This window comes from Rhinoraja longicauda, chromosome 1 (assembly GCF_053455715.1).
Source record: "Rhinoraja longicauda isolate Sanriku21f chromosome 1, sRhiLon1.1, whole genome shotgun sequence".
In the NCBI taxonomy this organism is placed as follows: domain Eukaryota; kingdom Metazoa; phylum Chordata; class Chondrichthyes; order Rajiformes; family Arhynchobatidae; genus Rhinoraja; species Rhinoraja longicauda.
The window spans coordinates 48,941,258-48,967,799 of record NC_135953.1 but is presented as its reverse complement, the minus strand read 5'-3'; the positions used below and the strand labels follow the sequence as shown (position 1 = coordinate 48,967,799).

The following is a 26,542-nucleotide window of genomic DNA, read 5'->3' as shown; positions in this document are numbered from 1 at the left end:
ACCCTTTAACCTCTCTCTGTACACGGTGGATGGCTTGATTGTAATAAAAATATAGAAATTAGGTGCAGGAGGAGACCATTCGGCCCTTCGAGCCAGCACCGCCATTCATTGTGATCATGGCTGATCGTCCCCAATCAATACCCTATGCTTGCCTTCTCCCCATATCCCTTGATTCCACTAGCCCCTCTATAATCATGCATAATCTTTTCGTTGACTGGATAGCAAACAACAAAATGCTTTTCATTGTACCTCAGTATATGTGACAACACTAAACTCAATTAAACTGTCTGTATCTGCTCCATTCACCATTTCTTCTGCAGCAATAGTTAAAATCCATCACTCCACCTCCCTACAAGGACATTAGTGTTAATCGCCTGTACTCACACCATTGTTGAAGGCTGCTTCATATATGGAGTTATATTTATACTACTCGATGCATTAGTTGTTTTAGTCACGAAGGCTCTGGTTTATAGAACATTACCAGATGTCAGCTAAGCAATGATAAAGTGTTCACAATCAGCCTCAGAGTATTTGGGAAGAGAAGTCTTGTACTTACAGATTTTCAAGAATGATAAAGAGCCGATTCACTTTCAAACTGATTGTAGAAGGCTAGAAATTGATGCTACAAAGATAGTTAGATCCTAGTATGTGCTGTTACTTGCTCTAAAATCCAATCGAGGCATTAGCTTAAAAAAATCTCTAAATTGGCAAAATATACCTCTGAAAGCAAGGCCGTGGTATTTTCCTGTTTTGATGCGCTAATGTGCATGTTCATGATTTCAGAGGGTAGCTGGCTGCAGAGATCGCCTTTTCCCCATCTTATATCTGTATAATCTTGCCAGATCTCTGTGCAGGGAGCTTAAGCAGGCAGCTTATACGTCAGCACTATTTTCCTGTCCTCTCCCTGGATCTCTTGATCGTTTTACACTCCAGAAATACATTGCTATTTGCTTTAAATGTATTGGGGACTGACCCTCCACAGACTTCACGATAGAGAATTCTAAAGGTTCACCACCCTCTGAACCCTGTGATTTTCATCACAGTCCTCTCTATGAATTTAGTACTTTTCAATAAGATGACCTTTCATTCTTCTAAACTCTCAAAGAAGAGGCCAAGCTTCCTGGGCAAAGGCAGGTTAGAGGCAAAGCCTCCTTTTCTGACGAACTCACTATCTTAGAAATCAGTATGCTGAATGTTCTTGGCATTCTCTCTATAGTAGGCATGTCCTTCCTTTTGGAAACAAAATGGCCCAAAATTGCACAGTTCCCCAGTCCCTGTGTAATTGTCGGAAAACATATTTATTCATGCAATATAATGGTCAACATACTTGCCTTAAATTGTCTGCTGTTTTGAACAATCTCCAACACTGCAATGCAGAGATCAGTCACATTTAAATCAGCACAATTAAAAACCAAAACAAATGCAATGCCCCGGTAAGAATACTTCACTAAAACCGCTTGATGGCTTCCCATGTGGTTTTTACAATGAGTGAGAAATTAGAGTTAGACATTTTGCAGCCATTCCAACGTTAAGAAATGCATTGATACAAGGAACTGCAAATGCTGGTTTAACAATGAAAGAGATAAAGTGCTGGAGTAATTCAGAGTGTCAGGCAGCATCTGTGGAGAACATGGATAGGCCATGTGTGTCGGAAGGAACTACAGATGCTGGGTTCCACCGCAGATAAACACAAAATGCTGGAGTAACAGCGGATCAGGCAGCATTGCTGGAGAAAAGGAATAGATGACATTTCACGTCTTCAGATCATGTTTTGGGCTGGGTCAGGAATGTGGTTTGTACTGATGACATCATGTGAAAATGACACCCTGCGCTAAGTGAATCGCACGGATTAATTTTCCCGATGAAAATAATTAAAAACATGTACAAATGTGTTATCACGTGCATTTCAAGCATTGAAAAACATGCACTAAAGAGGCCACACTCTATCTGTAAATAACTTTCTCCCCAGTAATCTAAAGCAACGTTTTCACAATGGTTGAACTGGAATCAAAGACTAGCCAGATGTAATTAAAAGAAGCTCTGACAGAAATATTGCTGTGTGTTCAAGGTTATGTCGTTTGAGTTGTTACTCTGTTAGGTCTCAAAAATGTCCATTTCTTTAGGTCCTATTTTGATTAAATGTTAAAACCCCTCTCCCCTCCCACCAAAATGATAGAGCTTGAAAAGTTGCGAAGTTTAATTGGTGTGCTCTTAATGGCTGCATTTATTCACGTGTTCCATGCAAGTATAATTGGAGCTGAATGCTATTTTGCATGATCTGCCTGAACTTTTAAAAAGGCCACAGAGTAGTTGGAGTAAATGGTGGCTGGATAAAATGCACATTAGGATAAGCCAAATTTAACATTTATAAACTATTTACATTGTAAGCACTTTTGTGTAATTTCATGAGAATAGTTTGGTAGTTAACAAGCAAAAATCAGTATGAATCCCTTGTGCCTGTTTCAGTTCAACACTATGGATCTGTTAGCATAGATTTTCCAATGTGCAAGTCTTAGTTCTTCTTGTTTGATCGCAATTTGAAACTGGATAATTAAACTAGGTGAAATATTTCATATCAGCTTCAACAACCGATCACAGTTTGATAGAATGCAGGGCTACTAAACGACTTTGGAGCACAATACTTGAGTTCTGAAACTCTGGCCAATTAATTTGAACCATGTGTGGTGCATTGTGAAATCTGCACTTGGTATGTGAGCAAACTGGTGGAAATCATTATAACTCTGAAACTCTTTGAGGACTTTTTTTTCCCAATTGAGTTATGTACAGTTGTCCATCTGCCTCTACCATCACCTCACACTCTTCGTGTTAAAACTTGACCAACTCTGTTACCACAAGCCTCACATCTGTAAAGACACTGTAGTAGCTAAAGATAGATACAAAACACTGGAGAAACTGAGCAAGTCAGTCAGCATCTCTGGAGAAAAGGAATGGGTGTAACATTTCGGGTCAAGACCCTTCTTCAGACTGAGAGTCAGGGGAAAGGGAAACGAGAGATATGGACGTTGATATAGAGAGATATAGAACACATAAATGAAAGATATGCAAAAAGTAATAGACAATAGGTGCAGGAGGAGGCCATTCGGCCCTTCGAGCCAGCACCGCCATTCAATGTGATCATGGCTGATCATTCTCAATCAGTATCCCGTTCCTGCCTTCTCCCCATACCCCCTGACTCCGCTATCCTTAAGAGCTCTATCTAATGATGATCAAGGAAAGGTGGAGCCCGCAATGGACCATTAATAGCTGTGGGCTAGGTGACAACGAGTTATACAGTGAAACTCAACAGGACGACAATGAAACTAGTATGATGGCAAGGGTGGGGGAGGGATGGAGAGAGTGGGGATGCAAGGGTTACTTGAAGTTAGAGAAATCAATATTTATACCACTGGTTTGTAAGCAGTAGCATCCAAATTGTGCTGCCCACATCCTACCTTGCACTACATTGAGTTTCCTCTCACCTGAGCTAAACAGTTTCTCTGTACCCCAACAAGTTCAAATCCTGCTGTTATCTACTAATCACTTCATTGTCCCATCCTCTGCCTCTACAACCATGCTCAAATCTGTATAACAGCATGCACTTTATGTTCTTTTGCCTTCACTGGATTGTTCTCCCCCAGCTATTTCATCGTGAATCATCCGTCCCACATTTTGACAGCTTTCCATATTACTCCCACTCTCTTTAAAAAAATCATTCAATCTTTGACCATCATATATATATTCTAGCCTGATCTTTTTCCCATTATGATTCAATGTCTGCTTTGTCAGCGCTCTGAAATGTCAGTACATTTAGAGAATTCTAAATATACAGATGTTTGTTATTGGTTTGAAGCTGTAATAACCCGAGGAAGTTAGTGTAAACTAAATTTTCCAAATATTTGAAAATTGTGTTTAACTTTTGCAGAATTAAAAACAACATTGTTTTGCCTTAGCCCAAATATTAGTACTCTTTGTTCTCAGTACCTTGTCTGGTTGTCCTTACAGAAAGATTGATTTTTAAAACTTGATATTTGTGTGGGGGTCAATTATCAGACACATCGGCACCATCTTGTGGCCACATCTGCAGAACGTCATTTGTAGTCACCCAGCAGAATGTATGAAACTGGGGGAAATTGAAAACAACACATCAACTGCCTCACTAAACACATATTTTAAGATGCTCTGATGAAGCCCATCAGGACCCAGAGTTTAAGAATAGGTGACGTTTTGAGTCGAGACCCTTCTTCAGTCTCGACCAGAAACATCATCTATTTCTTTTCTCCAGAGATGCTGCCTGGCCGGCTGAGTTACTCCAGCTTTTTGTCTACCTTCAGTTCCTTCCTACACAGGACCCAAAGTTTGTCAGCTACTGCTCCAGTAGTTTGCTCAGTAACACTGCCCAGGTGAATGTAATTTTGCTGAGTTACATCCTTTCCAGTTTTTGATATAGACATTTCTGGAATGTTGCTTGAATCCTCTAGTCAAGGCTCCATTCATTTTTAGTATAACATGCATGTTGAAGCGGGGATGGTTTCTGTTTGACTTTCCATCATTGATGAGCAGGAGAATGCCACCAACCAAAAAATCTTCACAGATGGCAGCAAAATGTTAAAGGGAATGAGGTGTACCTAATTCAGCTCCAAATCAAGAATTCCGTTTTCTTCATTTGACCATTTAGTATTGAAAATAAGGCATTTCGTTTTAATTTAATCTGTAATGTTTTGAGTGCCAGATGTGCTGAATCTTTGTTGAAAGCAGAATGCATGTAAGGAGGAACATTCACACTTTGCCAAATGCACAGAGTGGACTTGCCTCCTTGGTTTGACAGTGCAGCAGAGGGAATTATTAATGTGCAGTTTTGAACATCAGCTGTGGGATAATGCTCTGTGAGGAGTAGGCAGATTTATTTTCCATGGTGCCATTTTAGTTAAACCAAACATTAATCACTGTTATGACGTGCACCAAAAGAGCGTTCATTTATCATTAAAGACAACAGAGCTTATTTGCAGATGGGCATGGTGTCTCCTGTCTACAGAGACCATGACATTTCCTGGTTTAATGCCACATCCATATTAAATTGGGTGAACATTTTTGAGTTGCTATATGTGGCTAGAGTAATTTCTGCACACAGGATATGTATGTGTGACGCTCAGAATCACTGATTTGTGGGCTCATACCAAGGCATTTGAAAGTTTATAGTAGCTGTGAAATCTTCTTTGGAGAAGGGAATAAATCACAAGGGAGGTGGAACAGGAGAAACATGTTATTTATCAGTCCAATGTTATTAATGCTTTTCTTAAAATTCAATTTATCGCCCTTCATAAGGAACTTGATTTGCTTGATACTTAAAAAGGTCCTTGCAGCCAAATTGGAAATATAACAAAGATAAACAATCTCTTGATTCTGAGGAACCTTGTTCCTCCTCCAATGGCTGCTAATACTCAAGTCCATGTGATTAACCTCCAGCTGTGGAAAAACTATAGGATGGTGCGATTTATTGCACTCTAACTACACCCAAGATCCCATGATGGTAATTGTATTTCTTTTAGTAATGTGCACAGTGCAGGAAACAGTCACAAAGGTTTAATTAGTTTACTTAATGAAAACTCAGGGGTATTAAAATTATTTTTCAGATTTTAATGCTTTGCATTGTTTGCCATGGACTCAAAAATAAAAGTATTTTCCTTAAAGGTCTTTCCCCATTGGCAAGAACCAGGTCTTCAATAAAAGTGAAAATAACAGTGAAAAATAAATTAACAAGTAGACAATAGACAATAGGTGCAGGAGTAGGTCATTCGGCCCTTCGAGTCAGCACCACCATTCAATGTGATCATGGCCGATTATTCTCAATCAGTACCCCGTTCCTGCCTTCTCCCCTGACTCCACTATCCTTAAGAGCTCTATCTAGCTCTCTCTTGAAAGCATTCAGAGAATTGGCCTCCACTGCCTTCTGAGGCAGAGAATTCCACAGATTTACAACTCTCTGACTGAAAAGGTTTTTCCCTCATCTCTGTTCTAAATGGCCTACCCCTTTTTCTGAAACTGTGGCCCCTGGTTCTGGACTCCCCCAACATTAGGAACATGTTTCCTGCCTCTAACGTGTCCAACCCCTTAATAATCTTATATGTTTCAATAAGATCCCCTCTCATCCTCCTAAATTCCAGTGTATACAAGCCAAGTCGCTCCAGTCTTTCAACATACGACAGTCCCGCCATTCCGGGAATTAACCTAGTGAACCTACGCTGCACGCCCTCAATAGCAAGAATATCCTTCCTCAAATTTGGAGACCAAAACTGCACACTCCAGATGCAGTCTCACTAGGGCCATGTACAACTGCAGAAGGACCTCTTTGCTCCTATACTCAACTCCTCTTGTTATGAAGGCCAACATTCCATTGACTTTCTTCACTGCCTGCTGTACCTGCATGCTTCCTTTCAGTGACTGATGCACCAGGACACCCAGATCTCGTTGTACGTCCCCTTTTCCTAACTTGACACCATTCAGATAATACTCTGCCTTCCTATTCTTACCACCAAAGTGGATAACCTCACACTTATCCACATTAAACTGCATCTGCAATGCATCCGCCCACACACACAACCTGTCCAAGTCACCCTGCAACCTCATAGCATCTTCCTCACAGTTCACACTGCCACCCAGCTTTGTGTCTTCTGCAAATTTGCTAATGTTACTTTTAATCCCTTCATCCAAGTCATTAATGTATATTGTAAATAACTGCAGTCCCAGCACCGAGCCTTGCGGTATCCCACTAGTCACTGCCTGCCATTCTGAAAGGCACTCATTTATCTCCACTCTTTGCTTTCTGTCTGCCAACCAATTTTCCATCCATGTCAGTACCCTACCCCCAATACCAATTGCTCTAATTTTGCCCACTAATCTCCTATGTGGTACCTTGTCGATTTATCAGCCTTCAGTCCCATCAGTCTACCCAACACCATTTCCTGCCTAATGTGAATTTCCTTCAGTTCCTCCATCACCCTAGGATCTCTGCCCACTAGAACATCTGGGAGATTGTTTGTATCTCCCTTAGTGAAGACAGATCCAAAGTACCGGTTCAACTCGTCTCCCATTTCTTTGTTCCCCATAATAAATTCCCCTGCTTCTGTCTTCAAGGGACCCACATTTGCCTTAACTATTTTTTTTCCTCTTCACATACCTAAAGAAGCTTTTACTATCCTCCTTTATACTATTGGCTAGCTTACCTTCGTACCTCATCTTTTCTCCCCGTATTGCCATTTTAGTTTTCTTCTTTTGCTCTTTAAAAGAGTCCCAATCCTCTGGCTTCCCGCTCTTCTTTGCTGTTATACTTCTCTTTTATTTTTATGCCGTCCTTGACTTCCCTTGTCAGCCACGGGTGCCTCTTACTCCCCTTAGAATCTTTCCTCCTCTTTGGGATGAATTGGTCCTGCAACTTCTGCATTATTCCCAGGAATACCTGCCATTGCTGTTCCACTGTCTTCCCTGCTAGGGCCTCCTTCCAGTCAAATCTGGCCAGCTCATGCCTCTGTAATCCCCTTGGCTCGACCACGGGACTTAGCTGCGCAAGGCTTGGTCGCGGGCCTTTCATCGCCCGGTTCGGCCGCGGGACGTTTCAGCGCCCGGTGCGGGGACTGTGCGGGTTGGTCGGGGACGAGCTGTCTGTCCGTGGGCGTGGGGAAGAGAGGGGAAGTTTTGTTGCCTCCATCACAGTGAGGGGGTGTTTGGAGTCACTGTGATGGACGTTTGTGTTGGGGTTATGTGTCTTGTGTTCTTTTTTTTTTTTTTTTTTTTTTTTCTTTTTTTTCTTTTTTTTTTTTTTTTCTATGACTGCTATGTAGTTTCGTTCGGTACTTCGGTACCGAACGACAAATAAAGCTCTGTTATACTGTTATACTGTTATACTGACACTTCCGATTTTCCCTTCTCCCTCTCAATTTATAGATTAAAACTTATCATATTATGATCACTGCCTCCTAATGGCTCTTTTACCTTGAATTCCCTTATCAAATCAAGTTCATTACACAACACTAAATCCAGAATTGCCTTCTCCCTGGTAGGCTCCAGTACAAGCTGTTCTAAGAATCCACTTATTCTAAGAATAAGTAGAAGTGGAAATTCTAAACGCAACCTCATCACACACTGTAGAATACTAGAAACATGGTTTCAGTGATCAAATTAATTAAAGCACAGCCATCAATAAAACGAATGGTAGACACACAATGCTGGAGTAACTCAGACTGAAGGGTCTCGACCCAAAATGTCACCCATTCCTTCTCTCCAGAGATGATGCGTGCAGCGTAGGTTCACTAGGTTAATTCCCGGAATGGCGGGACTGTCGTATGTTGAAAGGCTGGAGCGATTGGGCTTGTATACACTGGAATTTAGAAGGATGAGGGGGGATCTTATTGAAACATATAAGATAATTAGGGGATTGGACACATTAGAGGCAGATAACATGTTCCCAATGTTGGGGGAGTCCAGAACAAGGGGCCACAGTTTGAGAATAAGGGGTAGGCCATTTAGAACGGAGATGAGGAAGAACTTTTTCAGTCAGAGGGTGGTGAAGGTGTGGAATTCTCTGCCTCAGAAGGCAGTGGAGGCCAGTTCGTTGGATGCTTTCAAGAGAGAGCTGGATAGAGCTCTTAAGGATAGCGGAGTGAGGGGGTATGGGGAGAAGGCAGGAACGGGGTACTGATTGAGAGTGATCAGCCATGATCGCATTGAATGGCGGTGCTGGCTCGAAGGGCTGAATGGCCTACTCCTGCACCTATTGTCTATTGTCTATTGATGCCTGTCCTGCTGAGTTACTCCAGCATTTTGTGTCTACCTTCAATTTAAAACCGCATCTGCAGTTCTTTCCTACACATAATAGAAAGAATGGTTTCTGGTGTCAAAAAAGCTCAAAGTGCATGTTGTTAATAACTCCTTAATACAAATTCAAGCATTTAACATGAATTTTTCATTTTATCAGCTTTATCTGCAGGCACGAATGGTGGCCGATTGGTCCAGGCTGCTACGTCCAACCCTTCAGTTTGCCTTAATTGCATCTTCAGTTTATGTGGGACTTTCACGTGTGTCTGATTATAAACACCACTGGAGTGACGTGTTAACAGGGCTTATCGAAGGAGCGCTTGCAGCCATATTAGTTGTAAGTTGAAACAAGTTCTTCCTTTGTTGCTTTATCATCAAAAAAGGACATCGTTAAAGTAATATACAACATTTGCTGGAAATATAAAGTAAAACACTCAACACGTTAGGTAGGTCTGTTTAGAAATGGTTGCTGTATCTCCATGGCAATGGCTGGGTTTGACACTTCCCATGCTCCAAAGACGTACAGGTATGTAGGTTAATTGGCTGGGTAAATGTAAAAATTGTCCCTAGTGGGTGTAGGATAGTGTTAATGTACGGGGATCACTGGGCGGCACGGACTTGGAGGGTCGAAAAGGCCTGTTTCCGGCTGTATATATATGATATGATATGATATGATATGCTAACTGACTAAGTGCAGGACAATGACTTACAGATCACTGCCTCTGTTACTGTACTCCACTGCTCGACGGCACGTTATGTTCAGTGGTGGAAAGACAAAATGCTGGAGTAACTCAGCAGGTCAGGCAGCATCCCTGGAGAACATGGATAAGATGACGTCTTGGCTCATGAATGTCAAGAGAATTGTTGAAATTTAAAACTGCTTTCCACCCAAAGAAAGGTCTGAAGCAAGTTCCTGACCCAAGATGTCACCTATTCACGTCATATCCATCCTTGCCAGCAACATTCACGTTTCATGCAAACACAGAATCATACATTAGACAGCACACAAATAGACCTTTTTAGCTCACCTAATCTTTGTGGACGCTGATGTCTATCTTTGCTATTCCCATTTGTCCACATTTGACCTGTATACTTTTAGAACTTTCTAAGCAAAGTATTATCCAAATACAGTAGACCTATACCATTGGATAATAATCTGCCTCTGGTAGCTCATTCCAGATGACCACTGTTGTCTCTGCATAAAACCTTACCATTTAACACTATAAATATCTATCTTTTCATCTAAAAACTGTACTCTCCAGTTCTAGACTTAACTGTACGGCGGGGGTGGAGAAAAAACTATCTATCCAATGCATGCCCCTCAGCCGCCTTCATTCTATTGAGAAAAACAGTCCATCAAATCTCTTTCTATACCTACCTCTATTCCAGCCAGCATCCTTGTGAATCTCTTCTGGATTCTCCCTATTGCCACCTGCCGTGTAGTGACCAGTGCACACCACTCGAAACATGGACTAACTGATGTTTGGTACAGCTGCAATATGATGTTCCAACTCCTAAACTTGGTGGTTTGGTCTATGAAGGCAAGCGTACCAAATGCTTACTTCACTACATAGCCACCCGTGTCACTATTTTCTGGAAGCTGTGGAGTACCACCAGGAATCTTTTACATTCATGCTCTAAGGGAGCCCTGTTATTTACTCAGTGTCCTACCAAAATTTGTCTTCCTGAAGGGCATTACCTCATATTTGTCAAACATTTTTGTTTAAACTCCTTAAACGATGATGTAACTGTTATACAGTTCTGATGTAACTTGCATTCTATACCCAGGTCAATAAGAACAAAGCAGACCCTAAGCTGCTTAAACAACCTTAAACTCCAACCTGCTAAATTTAAACATCTGTGGTCACCCATAAAATCCTATATAAGCCAGTATTCATTGTAGATTTCCTTGCTTTGTCTGTCCTTCTCAAATGCACCTCCTCAGAAATCTGTTTTTAATCCAATTCTCCCACTTTTTCTGCCCTCTCCCTCCATGTTCATTTAAGAGGAGGAATATGGTGAGGTTGTGATCAGTGACCTGTACAATTGATTGAAAATCATGATCTTATATTACATTCTTTTTTTCTAGGTGGTGTTTGTGTCAGACTTCTTCAAAAAGAGACAACCCAGAATCTCACCAAAAGATGAGGAAAATTCACACTCGGCTTTGCATGAGACACATGGAAACCATTACGGCAGGACTAATCAACAATAAATGATCGTCGGAAGTGTCAATGAATGTAAAAACCTATGGTATATTTCCACGATAAATATCTAATAGCAAATAGATAACCACCTTGATGAAAAAGTACCCACTGCTAAATCCTTAGAATCCACCTCACTTTGTATTTGTACACCTATATAACAGTGATAACAGATGTTTATGAATACAAATTTTTATTTCTATTGTGCCTTTGCTTATAAAGAGCTTTCATCATTAAAAGTAAATTGTCATACATTAGCTCAAGGTGTAAAATGTTTATTAAAATAACAGTAAAGCTTTCCATGTACAGTTTCAGTATTGAAGCTTGCTTTGTTGGTGCTTGAGGTCCATACTATACATAAATTCAATGGAGAATAAAATGTCCTACAAAAGTCTGACCAATGCTCAGCTGTTGACTGTTTATTCATCAAGATAAGTCTCTTCATGTGGTCCTTGCAAATCTTGTGATTGAATGTTTGACTCAGCCTGGAAGTGAATGTTATTTGCAGTGCTTTTCAAAATTATAAGTAAAGACTTGCAGCAAAAACAATATCTCTTTTGATCTTGGTAATGCCTGAAAATAAAAATTTTAAAAAATAATCACAAGATTATCAATTAAATGCCATTCCATTTTGAGAATAATTACTGTATTCTTAATTATTGTCCGTTTTTATATAGTCCCCTCTATAGTCTGTGCAGATGATGACAACCAACAAATATTCTATCTGGTGGGAAATTTGCAAGATAAAACAACAGAAAAGCTCACTTTCACTTCCTTCTAATGCTATCATATTCTCTCATGTGAGCGCTAATGGACTGTGTTGTGACGCCATTGATATTTTAAGCAAGAAGCCATCAAAGTAAGCATCATGTCAGGCCATTCAATTTTGACAGATTCCCACCATATTTCATTAATATGTTTATTTTGTCTTAAGATCAAGAATTCTGATGTAACCAAATGGGACAGAGTAAATGCAAAATATTAATAAACCAGTCCAAACTGAAAATTTAATCTGGAACTGTGATTTTATTAACAGTGCTTAAGCAGCCATTTTTAGTTTAATGGACTATATATAACAGGAGCTATTAATTAAAAATAAATGCTTCCATTGTACACAATCAAAAGTTGGACTGATTTTTGCTGGAAACCAACACTGCCCTACTGGCCCAGGAAACCTAACCCAGTAATCGCAGAGAACTGCCTTTAAAGATACATCAACAGATGCATGCTGACACATATCATACCTGTAATAGACAGCCAAGATCAGAATCTCAAGCTACAGCATAGACTCAGACGTCAAAACGCATTCTAACGACTGCATGAGTTCCAACAAGCTGGGATTTGGGGAATGTTTTCTCTCATTCACGTGCTCAACAGGATCAGCATTTTAAATGCCGTTTTTCATCAATCTTTTTTCAGTTGGAGGGATTGGTGAAAGTTAAGATTCAATATCCCTTCCATTTTTTATATCATGGAGGTATATAGGATGGAAATTGGCTCTTTGGCCCAACTCATCTACGCCTATCCAGCCTCTCCTTACAACCCAAACCCACCAGACCAGGTAACATTTTCATCAATACCATTTATAGAAAACCTATAGGGCCTGTCCCACTTAGGCAATTTTTTAGGCGACTGTCATAGTCGTAGCACGTCTCCGAAAAACCGGCGACTGGACCCCCCATACGACAATGTCTACGACAAGCTACAACAACCTACCACCTAGTCCACGTCAAACTACGGCAAGCTACCAACAAACGGTGACCCAATCATCGCGTCTTAGAACGTCAACCTATGACCACACAGGCGATGACCTACGACAACCAAAGTCAACCTACGTCCACCCGCGCGACAAGCAACGAACAGCTATGACCCTGTTGGCGACAACTGAAGACAATTCACGTCATTTTGGCCTCCGGTTTTGACGCCAGTACCTGTCGCCGGTTGACCTAGGTAGTCGCCAATGGAATTCACCGGCGACAACCTACGTCACCTGGCGACAATCTTCGATAGCACCTACATCAGGAGACGTCAAGCTACGCTCATTGGCATCAAACCCATGTCGCCGAAACATTCTGAAAATCCAGCGACGACCAGAAAGATGCTACGACTCTTTGGGCGACCGAGGAGACTACTCACGATCATACAGGCGACACCCTGGCGACCGTGTGGCAACAGCCTAGTCGCCTGTAGTCGCCTAAAAAATCGCCTAAGTGGGACAGGGGTTTATAACAGGGCAATCGGAACTATACACAACATTTCAAATGTGGCCTTATCAATGTCTCTTATTATGACGTCCCAACTCTTGCACTCAACATTCTGACCAATGAGAGCAAGTGTGCAAAGCACCTTCTACCTGTGTCATCTTTTTCATGATACTTACATATTACCATGAAAGTGGTGTCAGATAGTTGGGGTGGTAAAGGTGCATTTTGCATGCTTGCCAGACCCCAAGGTATCTCAGTTATACAACAGTCCCAGGACCCTACCTGGGGTCCTGCCCTGGTTTGTCCTACCTAAATGCAACGCATTTACCTCTCCCTCACTCATCTCCCCGAGGTCTGTCCAGCATAACTTATACTGCTGCCAAATCCAAAGGGAGGGTATCATTTAAAAAAAAGTATCACCACTTTTATACAGAAGGAAATTATATAGTTATGAGTACACTGCGATACTTATCCAATGCAAATCAAGTTATTGCAATGTACAATTGTAAAATAACAAAAAGTTATTTAAAACGTTATGTCTGCTCTCTACTTATTGTAATAGTTATTTAAATACAAACCTTCTGAAAATTTGTTTTCTAACTCTGTGTTTCCTATGGCCTTCGCTGCTTGGCACATTTGTCGAAGAAGTTCTTCCAATCGTCTCATACAACGAATTATACTGCCTGTTTAAAATGAAATACGTTATTTGACAAAAAGAACATTTCTGTAACAAATATAAAAAAAACAACAGGAAGGTACACCAAAACAATCTTCAAGGCACCCAAATGACTGCAGTGCCCCATAATAAACAATTTTCTTTTTTTTACATAACAAGCAAAATATAGACAATTAGAAAATATTTGCTTATATCTATCAAAACATTAAACAATGGTTAAGGGTGGGAGGTATAAAGAACAAGCCTCCAAGCCTCCACCACCCCCTTTTCAATCACCCCTCTCCTTCCACCCATATCCTTTTCTCCAGCTTTACATTTCACTCATAGAACAGTAGAACATTGAACAGTACAGCCGAGGAACAGACCCTTTGCGAACAATGTTTGTGCCAAACATGATGCTAAGATAAACTAAATCTCATCTGCCTGCACGTGATCCACACTCCTCCATTCCCTGCAGATCCACGTGCCTATCTAAAAGCCTTTTAAATGCCACTGTTCCAGCATTTCATGGGGCTTTTTTGCTCAAGATTTCAGCATCTGCAGTTTCTTGCGTTTCCATTTGACCAATGCTCTCTTGTTTTTGATGTCCATTGGAATTGGAGTACGGTGAGAAGATGTAGAAATTCATGTGCAGAGATTTGTCCCTCTGCAAGATGTGTGCTTTGTGACTGGTAGAAACGAGTCAAAGAGGAAAAGACAGCAGAAGGGATTGTATAGATTTATCCATCAACTTCATGCACAATTGAAGACTGAAGATGCTAGAAACCCGACGTAAAAACAGAAACAGAAAATACTGGAATTTGCCCAGCAAATCCAGGATTTTCTTTTATGGAGAGGGAAACATTTCAGAAAAGATTACTTTCAATCAGAGAGTGAGACTCTACATTTCCATAAACAGTGCATTCAAAAAGTATTCAGACTCCTTTTCTTTTTCCACATTTTGTTATGTTACAGCCTTATTTTAAAATGGATTAAAAAAAAAATTAAATCATGTGCCTTAAGTTTGCATACTAATCTCTAATGTGGGACCTTGTCGAAAGCCTTCTGGAAGTCCAGATATAACACATCCACTGGTTCTCCCTTATCCACTCTACTAGTTACATCCTTGAAAAATTCTATAAGATTCGTCAGACATGATTTACCTTTCATAAATCCATGCTGACTTTGTCCAATGATTTCACCACTTTCCAAATGTGCTGCTATCCCATCTTTAATAACTGACTCTAGCATTTTCCCCACTACCGATGTTAGACTAACTGGTCTGTAATTCCCCGTTTTCTCTCTCCCTCCCTTTTTGAAAAGTGGGGTTACATTAGCTACCCTCCAATCCTCAGGAACTACTCCAGAATCTAAAGAGTTTTGAAAAATCATCACTAATGCATCCACTATTTCTGGGGCTACCTCCTTAAGCACTCTGGGATGCAGCCTATCTGGCCTTGGGGATTTATCGGCCTTTAATCCATTCAATTTACCTAACACCACTTCCCGACTAACCTGGATTTCACTGAGTTTCTCCATCTCATTTGACCCCCGGTCCCCTGCTATTTCCGGCAGATTATTTATGTCTTCCTTAGTGAAGACAGAACCAAAGTAGTTATTCAATTGGTCTGCCATGTCCTTGTTTCCCATGATCAATTCACCTGTTTTTGACTGCAAGGGACCTACATTTGTTTTAACTAATCTTTTTCTCTTCACATATCTATAAAAGCTTTTGCAGTCAGTTTTTATGTTCCCTGCCAGTTTTCTTTCATAATCTATTTTCCCTTTCCTAATTAAGCCCTTTGTCCTTCTCTGCTGGACTCTGAATTTCTCCAAGTCCTCTGGTAGGCTGCTTTTTCTTGCTAATTTGTACACTTCATCTTTTGTTTTGATACTATCCCTAATCTCCCTTGTTAGCCATGGTTGCAACACTGCTGCATTGGTGGGCTATCTGTGTACTTGCAGCGAACTGGCAAACATTTTTGTTTCCTTGCATTTTTTAGTAAAACATTTTGCCCATTGGCCAACTGTGATATCATGAATCATTGTTCTGCAGTGTAGCACAAAGCGAGGCCCTGGTGTATGTTGATCACGATAATTATTTTGAAATTGCGTGATTTAAAAAAGGAAATAATTTTAAAAAGCTGATATCTCAAGTTCAATAATTATGTCCAATCTTTATTTTCTCTCAGTAAATATTCTACTTTCTTCAAAATTCTAACAGGTTAATTTCCGAGAAAGAAGCAAACTTAGGCATTATACTTGCTGAACCTGCTGGGTTCAAGGTCAGTGATCAGCATGGCCCTTTGCTGCCCACCAGAAAATCTTGACCATTACAGGATGGGATTTAGCAGGCATTTGTGCAATTAAAGTTGCCTTCATAAAGGTTTATTAGAACTGTCAATAAATCACTTTCTTTCAGCTACATCTTTTTGTTCTTGGATAAAGTTAAAAGAATACATCAGGATCTGCTAATTTACAGATTGAAAAGCAAAGTAATGTGAATGAAAGTTAACGGGGATTGAAATGGATTTTGGTTTCTACTGAAGTCAAACAGTTACATAGAAACATAGAAAACAGGTGCAGGAGTAGGCCATTCGGCCCTTCGAGCCTGCACATGATTCAACATGATCATGGCTGATCATCCAAAATCAGTACTCCGTTCCTGCTTTTTCCCCATATCTCTTGATTTCTTTAACCCTAGGAGCTAAATCTAACTCTCTCTTGAAAACATCCAGTGAATTGGCCTCCACTGCCTTCTGTGGCAGAGAATTCCACAGATTCACAACTCTCTGGGTGAAAAGGGTTTTCCTCACCTCAGTCCTAAATGGCCTACCCCTTATTCGTAAAGTGTGACCCCTGGTTCTGGACTCCCCCAACATAGGGAAAATTTTCCTGCATCTAGACTGTCCAATCCCTTAAGAATTTTATACATTTCTATAAGATCCCCACTCTTCCTTCTAAATTCCAGTGAATACAAGCCCAGTCGACCCATTCTTTCCTCATATGCAAATTAAAAATGTGTTTGTTTTATCTTCAATTGTGGGCTAATTTTATTAAAAGGTAGTGATACAAGGGCAAGCTTGCAAGCATCCCACGATGCTTATGCTGTGGCTAACAGTATGGCCAATTCAGTGTATGTTGCAGCAATGGGCATTGCTGAGTAAATAGTTCTGGTGGTTGCTAAAAGCAGCATAACCCACAAAGCACAAACCACCAATTTGGACCATATTGACATACAAATATAGCCAAACTGAAAAGAATTCAAGGCTTGAAATCATGAAGAAATGTTGCTGACATTTAGCATTAACTGCTCCAATTAATTAGAATAGTTTTTTTAGTTATGAATGACAAATAACTTCTACAGGGAAAAAGGCTATTACTCTTTGCTGATTTGCAATTGTGCTGGGACTCCTGCAAAGACAGGACTCTATGCTGCAAACAGATCCATGAATCCCAGAGGTTCTAACAAGCTCCATCCCCATCTGGAATGAATTATCATCACAGGGCAGAAACACAACCAAAGCTGTTGCAGATTCCAAAAGCAGAGCCACGCTGCACTTTGGCACAGTTCAGATTTCATTTCGAAACACAATCACATATTTATGGTCCAAATTCATCACTGAATAAATTTAAGCACCAGTATAATCTATAACAGAAACAAAACTAATGAAAGTATTTAGATGCTGGTTACCCTAAAAAAAATCATATAATAAAAGTGTTTAGTTTAGAGATACAGCGCGGAAACAGGCCCTTTTGGCCCAGCGAGTCCACGCCAACAGCAATCCCCGCAAGTGAGTAAAGTTTCTGACTACAATGCTTGGTCTAGGATCCAACAGACATTTAACCACTCAATTTCACTTACTGCCCGACACTCTTTGGTAAGTACTAGGTTGATGGAAGCTACAATTGTGGTATGCAAGACCCAGGATCAACTATGTCCCACTAACATCAATGACTTACGCACAGACTCAACAAAATCCATACTATAATTGCAAATGAGACTAATTTTGGAAGTTCAATGGTATCAAAAACAGCAGCCATTAAATCATACAGTCAGCAAAACAAAACATCAATCTATTTTCTGGGAAGTTTTTGAAGAGTAGATAGAATGTGCGGCATAGACAATACTCCAAAGACGTACAGGTATGTAGGTTAATTGGCTGGGTAAATGTAAAAATTGTCCCTAATGGGTGTAGGATAGTGTTAATGTACGGGGATCACTGGGCGGCACGGACTTGGAGGGCCGAAAAGGCCTGTTTCCGGCTGTATATATATGATATGATATGATAATACAATGTAAGATCCATTGTGTATATTGGTAGGTTTTTCCGAACTGTTGGTTGTAACATAAGCTGGAGCCACATTTAGTCGGCTTGTTTGGACATGAGCAACCTCCTTCACCAACCCTGCCACAATCAGACTGGTATCTCTCCCCTTGGCTTTGAGGCTGAAAACAAACAGCGCTCTACTTTCAAGCTTTACTCTGCTTTACAAGCTTTAAAGCTTATGACCTGGCGGCGAGTTTTCCCTCACAATACATTCTCTGAAAAGTGTGCAGCTCTCAGCCCAGTGAACAGAGAAATGTTTGTGAAAAGTTGTGGGGGATTTTTTTTCGGAAAGGATTTTTTCTGAAGCGTCTGAAAATTCAAAATAGTGCAGCACATAAACAAATACATCTTATACACCTGATTTTAGGGCACTTGAAAGAGAACTGTATATCTGTGAGACAGAGCAGCAATCAACAAAAAACAATATTATACAGCCAATGCAGTCTATTTGACGGGAAGTGGTGACTCAACTATTCAGTTCTCTGGTCACACCATATGTTGGGAACTACGTACAGTTCCAATAGTCATGAAACAAATAGGGAAAATGCAGGCACCAGAGACTGTACAGAGATCTAGGAAGCCGACTTCTTGCATCTGGTTTTGAGTTGGATAAAAGATCAAAGAATCTTAAGCTTTTTTTGGATGAAACCCAGTGGCATGCGATACACAATTAACAAAATGCTGAAAGTTAATCAGAATACCATTCCAAAATTTAAAATGCCATTACAACAGGATAGTTCAAATAAATGGGAGATTATTTTTTTGCACACAAAAGAAGATTACAAGTCAGATTTAACTTTCTGTCAGGACGCCAGAGGGACCAAAATCAAGGAATAATGTGCAGATCAAACAGGTGCAGCAAAGGCACAGGTGTGGGTGTGTTCTGGCAGGATAATTTTAGACAAAACCAAAACCAAGACTTGAAGATGGCGGCGGAAAGTTGGTGGCTGTGAATAGTCCACAAACCCTCAGAAGGTGCCCCAAGCTTCATGATCGGCTCGGGAAGCAGGTCATGGCAATCTCAGAGCAGGGTAGTGGAAAGGCAGCTGTGGGAGGCACATTTGTGTTGTTCACAGGTTGTCATTTTGGCTGAGGCAGCCGCAGAAGCTCCAACAGCAGCCGGGTGAGCAAGGGAATTGAACGTAGCTTGTGGCAGCTGAAAGGTGTGGTGATGGAAGGACCGATCCTGCTTCATTCATCCAGTGCCACCAGGATTTTTAAATGAGAATATAAGAAATTGCAGTTCCTTCGGCCACAATCAAACTTTTCAGAGACTTAGAAGTTGCAAGACTATGCCAGAATGTGGTGATTCTCTGTGTGCTGTTTGAGAAAAGGATATACTGAACTTATGTATGGTATGATTTGAATGAAAGCATGCACAACAAGCATTTCACTATCTCTGTACACATAACAATAAATAAATCAAACTAAAATACTACTGGTTCCAGATTTTGGAAATTAAAACAATCCTGGAAATACTTAGCCCTGCATCAATCACCTTTGAGGCTTTCAAGGAGGGAGTCAATTAATAACGAAGAGATTTTCAATACCAGTTTCATACAATTATATTTGCGTTGCGTTTTAACAGTATAGTGCTAAGAATACATTGCTGCATTGGAGCATCATTAGCAACTCAATTTAGTGCTGGCACTTTTGCATACAATTTGCTTTGAAGTAGTTTAAGGAGTAAGTAGTTTAAGTAGTTTAAGGAATAGTTTAAGGACTGTGGCAAATCACATCTAAGCTAGAACAAAAGCTATCTTGCATGAGAAACACAGCTGGCAGATCAAGTGCTAGAAGCAGCATATATATTTTGCACTGCCATAACATTTAGATCTTCATGGTTCCTATTAGAGAGATGGATATCATGCTTGAAGAAAGGTTCAGCAGCAGTGAAATTAGTTAAATTATAATGATTCCATTACCGAACGCCAAATGCTTTGCAAGAACAGAATCTTTGTTGCCTATAGTTGGCAGTTTTCCCGAAGTGCCAGAGCGGATATTTAGTATTGTGCCTGCCATATGAGCTTCAGCTTTCTAGAAAACTCAAGTTATACAAATATAAACCAATACAAATTTTACATGGATAGGACAGGTTTGGAGGGATATGGACCAAATGCGGGCAGGTGAAACTAGTGTAGCAGGAACATGATGGCCGGTGTGGGCAAATTGGCCCGAAGGGCCTGTTTCCACATTATATCATTCTATGACTCCAAAAGAGTTACAAAAGCAGAAGACATCAAACTTTATGGCTCATTTGTAGTTTTTAAAAAAAGCACTTAAGGAAGAATTAACCCCATTTTTTAAAAAAACACCAAAAACTCTACATTTTTATGTATATGATGAGCGTGTTGAGGGACTTTTCCCATTTCTTTTCGTTGAGCACAAGAATGGAAACCAGTTTTGACCCAGAGATGAAAATAAACAATTGAATCAGGTCAGCCATCAGAGATTTTCTCCAGGGACCTATTGACTCCAGCAATAAATACTTTTTATACTTGATGTATTGAAATTACCACTTTTGCTTCAGACTACAAGCTTGTTTCTCAAAATGGGCTTGAAATATATTCCAAAACAATCGATAGTAAAATATTGTACCTCATAACATTAGGCTTAATCATACTATTTCAATGCAAGAATCAACATATGCAACAAAACTAACAGATATTATCAAAGCAATGCAAGAAAAAGATTGAATCAAATGCACTGAAAATAACAGAAACAAGAGCCCACAAAGCACCATTCCATCATGTCACTGTTGGTATAAGAAAATAACTGCAGATGCTGGTACAAATCGATTTATTCACAAAATGCTGGAGTAACTCAGCAGGTCAGGCAGCAACTCGGGAGAGAAGGAATGGGTGACGTTTCGGGCCGAGACCCTTCTTCAGACTGAGATGCTGCCTGACCTGCTGAGTTACTCCAGCATTTTGTGAATAAATGTCACTGTTGGTTCTGTACAATCACTTCTAAAAGCCAGCACCATTCTATCCCTATAGGTCTTGGTGTTTTTCTTGGTTTCAAATATACCTAACTCATCCTTAAAACATGCAAATGATTTCTCAATTAATTCTTAGGGGAGAACATTCAACGCTATGTAATCAAATCTCTCAACCTCTTGAAAGTGAGACACAAAGCCAATTTCCCCTCAGGGGCCAAGTATTATTTGTACCTTGCAAATAAGAATAAAATTGTTCTTTCCACTTCCCACCCATTGCTTTGACACCCCAAATGAAAATGCTCCACCATCTTGAAAGATTAAAGCATAGTTGTTAAAATATAACTTTATGACTTCACTCTAATTGAAACAGTCTGCCTCTAGAATTATGGAAAAAAACATTTATTTTCATAATGCCAATGTTTTGTTCTCACGAGGGTAAAGGACTGAAGGAGAGAAATTTATAGACAGAATAGGAAAGCACCAATTGTTATCTACAGAAAGTTATTTTATTTTTGCAGCTAATACTCTGAAATGTCATTTGTAAAGCAACCAATGGAGAATGTGCATATATAAATATATTTGAAAATCTTTGCGATATTTGTTGCCTTTATGTTTGTAACTACACTTACACTTGCAAACAAGTTCTAAATCCAGAAAGTTGCAGGGAAATATTATAATGTCAAGTACAGTATATAAGTTTATTATTGAATTCAAAAGAATATGAATAATAGTAATATTACCTTCAAAAACTTCTGTCATTTTGCAAATTTGAGCAAAGGTAGATCCGTTTGCCCATGTAAATACGACATCCATTAAATGGGGGCGAAAGGAGTCCAGATACATTTCCTCATCAACCTCCAGTTTGGCTTCTGCTGACACTTTTGCTATTCTCCTTGCACATTCCTGAAGTCACACACAGAAAAACATTATCACTTGAAGAAATGCAAATGATTTTACATTGGATATAATTCTTAATTTGTTAAGAAGCATTGCTCTTTCTTGATGTTCAACTTCCAAAATATGCTGATGAAATCTCAAACGGTACGTTTCTTTGCAAATAAGAGAGCTATTATTTGAAGAAGGGTCTCTACCCGAAAAGTCACCCATTCCTTCTCTCCAGAGATGCTGCCTGTCCTGCTGAGCTACTCCAGCTTTTTCTGTCTATCTTCGGTTTAAACCTGCATCTGCAGTGCCTTCTTACGTATTATTTGATTTTGATTTGTGTAAAACAATTAGGGAAGTAAATGTCGATGAACATGACAGTGCAGTGACAATTATATTACTTTATCAAGTAAATATAAACAATTTAAAATAATTAAGTGTGAGGTGAATTGAAAAAAAGGCACAGATCAATGTTTTCTTTTAATAAAAGAAAACAAAATATTTTAATGTACATTTAAAGAATAATAAAGTTAAGTTTCAAAATGCTGTAGATAAAGAAGCTAGTGGCAATTGCTGGATGCAGTGGCCTAAGCACAACAAATATGGTGAAATGATATGGAAAAGAGAATAAAAAGTGATAAAAATTAATATTCTATAAATATACAAGAAAATGGTATTTGCCAAATGTTAGTTGGGGCTCTGAAGAAAGAGTAACAAGTTAGAGGATAAATAGAAAATAATGGAAAGCATAAATCCTTGCATCAGTGTTTACAAAGATGGCTTATATTGAAAAGAAATCAGATACATGATGTCATGATAAATAAATAATGCAAGGTCCTTGATCTGAAATGATAATCCTGGCTCTCTTACTGCTGTCTATTTAATTGGTTGAATGTTTCTAGCACTTTGGGGTTCTTTTAAACTTTTTGACATGGAGCCACTGTTGTAATGCAGGAAAGCTGCAATAATTAGTGTGCAATGATGTTCTTGACCCAACAATTACATAAAAGGCCAAGTGAAAGTATTTCTAGAACAATTAATTGTGAGCAGCCTTCCAGGAAGATTGCTTATATTCAAATAGCGTTAGCATCCAAGTGTGGGATCCAAAATGAAAAGATGTTATAAACAAGATTAAATTTAGACATTTCATTGAGGAGAAATCTGTTATTGAGATGGTGGGAAGAAAAGAATCAACTAGGAAGAGACTATGCTAACATTTAGTAATCGGTTAGATAGTTGAAGGAATTGGAATGGGACCTCAAAGTAAAACGTACATTCTTGCGAGTTAAAAATAAATTTCAGCATGGCCTGATTAAGTTCAAAGCCCTGTTTCCATTTATCTTTAACTACAAATTCATTGGATAAAATAGTTATTGTATGCTATGTACCACATAAAAAACAAAAGATTAAGATGACAAACTGTGACAAAATTGTGGATGATTAATTATTAATGTTTTCCCAAAGCCTGTTTTTATGTTTATAAAGCATCAAATATTTTTTTTTAAATAAAGCACAAAACTATTAGTGTGCCTAAATAAATGTAAATACCAATAAATCACATTTATAGCTATATAGAGAACATATGAAACTTTTTTTATCAGACTAAAATAAATTCTTGCATGACTTGAGCTAAAATCTCTACTTAATTATAATAGAAAATGAAAGGCTTCACTGTCTATAATTCCTTCATCAAAAAGACCAAACACAAGTGTTAGAATTAAGGGAGAAGTGAAATATATCTCCAAGGTACCCCAGCCATTCTGAGCTACCTGCTCTAATGTTCAGAATGTGGTATTCAAAATGGCATCGGTCAGGAGCAGTCACTAACCTTTCATTCACAGAACCTGGTTTGAAAAGAACCCTAAGTAAGTCCTGAAAAAAACGATTCCCCATTGTTAAAGAATATTCCCAACCGAATTCAATTATTGGCTTCCTGGGTCGATAATTTTCACGACTGTGTACTGGCTAGTCAATGAGCACAGAAACACGCCTTTCGGCCTACTCATGCATGCTGACCTTGTTCATAAGATCTTGTGATAGGAGCTGAATTAGGCCATTCGGCCCATCAAGTCTACTCCATCATCCAATCATGGCTGATCTATCTCTTCCCTCCTAACCCGATTCTCCTGCCTTCTCCCCATAATCTCTGACACCCATACTAATCAAGAATCAATCTATCTCTGCCTCAAAAATATCCATTGACTTGGCTTCCACAGCCTCCTGTGGCAAAGAATTCCAGATTCACCACCCTCTGACTAAAGAAATCTGTCTTCATCTCCTTCCTAAAAGAACGTCCTTTAATTCTGAGGCTATGACCTCTAATCCTAGACTCCCACTAGTGGAAACATCCTCTCCACATCCACTCTCTCCAAGCCTTTCACTATTTTATACGTTTCACTGAGATCCCCCCTCATTCTTCTAAACTCCAGCGAGTACAGGCCCAGTGCTGTCAAACGCTCATCATATGTTAACTTACACATTCCTGGGATAATTCTTGTAAATTTCCTCTGGACCCTCTCCAGAGCCAGCACATCCTTCCTCAGATATGGTGCCCAAAATTGCTCACAATATTCCAAATGCAGCCTGACCAGTGCCTTATAGAGCCTCAGCATTACATCCTTGTTTTTGTATACCAGCCCTCTCGAAATAAATGCTAGCATTGCATTTGCTTTCTTTACTACCGATTTGCTTGGGCCCCTTTCCAGTCAACTTAGGCCAGCTCATGCTTCAGTAGGCCCCTTTGCTCAGCTGCAAATCCAACACATCCAATTTCACCTTCTCCCTCTCAAATTGCAGATTAAAATATATCATATTGTACTCGCTACCTCCTAGTGGTATAAATTACATTGTCCCATTTGCCAGCATTTGACCCACAACCCTCTAAAAATTCCTATCCACGTATCTGTTTAAATGTCTTTTAAATATCACCATTATATCTGCCTTTACAGCTTCCTCTGGCAGCTTATTTCATATATGCACCACCCTCTGTGTAAAGAAATTGCCTCAGGTCTCTTCTAAATCATTCCCCATTCACCTTAAACATGTGCCCACTAATTCAGGACTGCTTGACCCTTGGAAAAAAAGTCTATGTCCATTCACATTATCTAAGCCTCTCATGATTTTGTATAACTTGATAGGGTCAATCCACAGCTTCCTATGCTCTCGGGAAAAAAATGTCCCAGCCCATCCTTATAACTCAAGCCCTCGAATCCTGGTAGCATCCTGATCAATCTTTTCTGCACCCTTTCTAGCTTAATGAAATTCTTCCTATTGCAGGGTGACTAGAACATAGAAACATAGCCTGCACCGCCATTCAATATGATCATGGCTGATCATCCAGCTCAGTAACCTGTACCTGCCTTCTCTCCATACCCCCTGATCCCTTTAGCAAAAAGGGCCACATCTAACTCCCTCTTAAATATAGCCAATGAACTGGCCTCAACTACCTTCTGTGGCAGAGAATTCCACAGACTCATCACTCTCTGTGTGAAGAAATGTTTTCTCATCTCGGTCCTAAAAGACTTCCCCCTTATCCTTAAGCTGTGACCCCTGGTTCTGGACTCCCCCAACATCGGGAACAATCTTCCCGCATCTAGCCTCTCCAACCCCTTAAGAATTTTATATGTTTCTATAAGATCCCCCCTCAGTCTTCTAAATTCCAGCGAGTACAAGCCTAGTCTATCCAGTCTTTCTTCATATGAAAGTCCCGCCATCCCAGGGATCAATCTAGTGAACCTCCTCTAAGGCAAGAACGTCTTTCCTCAGATTAGGAGCCCCAAACTGCACACAATACTCCAGGTGTGGTCTCACCAAGGCCCTGTACAACTGCAGTAGAACCTCCCTGCTCCTAAACTCAAATCCTCTTGCTATGAATGCCAACATACCATTCGCTTTCTTCACTGCCTGCTGCACCTGCACGCTTGCTTTCAATGACTGGTGCACCATGACACCCAGGTCACGTTGCATCTCCCCTTCTCCTAATCGTTCACCATTCAGGTAATACTCTGCTTTCCTGTTCTTGCCGCCAAAGTGGATAACCTCACATTTATCCACATTATATTGCATCTGCCATGCATTTGCCCACTCGCCTAATCTATCCAAGTCACTCTGCAGCCTCCTAGCATCCTCCTCGCAGCTAACACTGCCACCCAGCTTCGTGTCATCCGCAAACTTAGAGATGTTGCATTCAATTCCCTCGTCCAAATCATTAATATACACTGTAAATAACTGGGGTCCCAGCACTGAGCCTTGCAGTACCCCACTAGTCACTGCCTGCCATTCCGAAAAGGACCCGTTTATTCCTACTCTTTGCTTCCTGTCCGCCAACCAATTTTCTATCCACCTCAACACTGAACCCTCAATACCGTGTGCTTTAAGTTTGTACACCAATCTCCTATGTGGGACCTTGTCGAAGGCCTTCTGAAAGTCCAGATATAACACATCGACTGGTTCTCCCTTATCCACTCTACTAGTTACATCCTCGAAAAATTCTATAAGATTCGTCAGACATGATTTGC

At 40.0% G+C, this 26,542-nt stretch overlaps 2 protein-coding genes across 4 annotated transcripts in view; one reads left to right on the top strand and one right to left on the bottom strand.

The window, feature by feature from the left end:
* The window catches only part of plpp1a (phospholipid phosphatase 1a), a 106,124-nt gene extending 94,106 nt beyond the window's left edge, over positions 1–12,018 (top strand). For all 3 annotated transcript variants that reach the window (XM_078396911.1, XM_078396921.1, XM_078396928.1), the window contains exons 5-6: positions 8,969–9,145; positions 10,898–12,018. In XM_078396911.1, the coding sequence (XP_078253037.1) occupies positions 8,969–9,145; positions 10,898–11,023 (303 nt within the window). In that variant the 3' untranslated portion in view covers positions 11,024–12,018. The remainder of the gene's footprint in view (positions 1–8,968; positions 9,146–10,897) is intronic.
* mtrex (Mtr4 exosome RNA helicase) overlaps positions 11,272–26,542 on the bottom strand; it is a 93,154-nt gene continuing 77,883 nt past the window's right edge. Inside the window, exons 25-27 of the mRNA XM_078396899.1 lie at positions 21,884–22,046; positions 13,795–13,899; positions 11,272–11,585 (exon numbers count right to left, since the gene is read on the bottom strand). Of these exons, the coding sequence (XP_078253025.1) occupies positions 11,533–11,585; positions 13,795–13,899; positions 21,884–22,046 (321 nt within the window). The 3' untranslated portion in view covers positions 11,272–11,532. The remainder of the gene's footprint in view (positions 11,586–13,794; positions 13,900–21,883; positions 22,047–26,542) is intronic.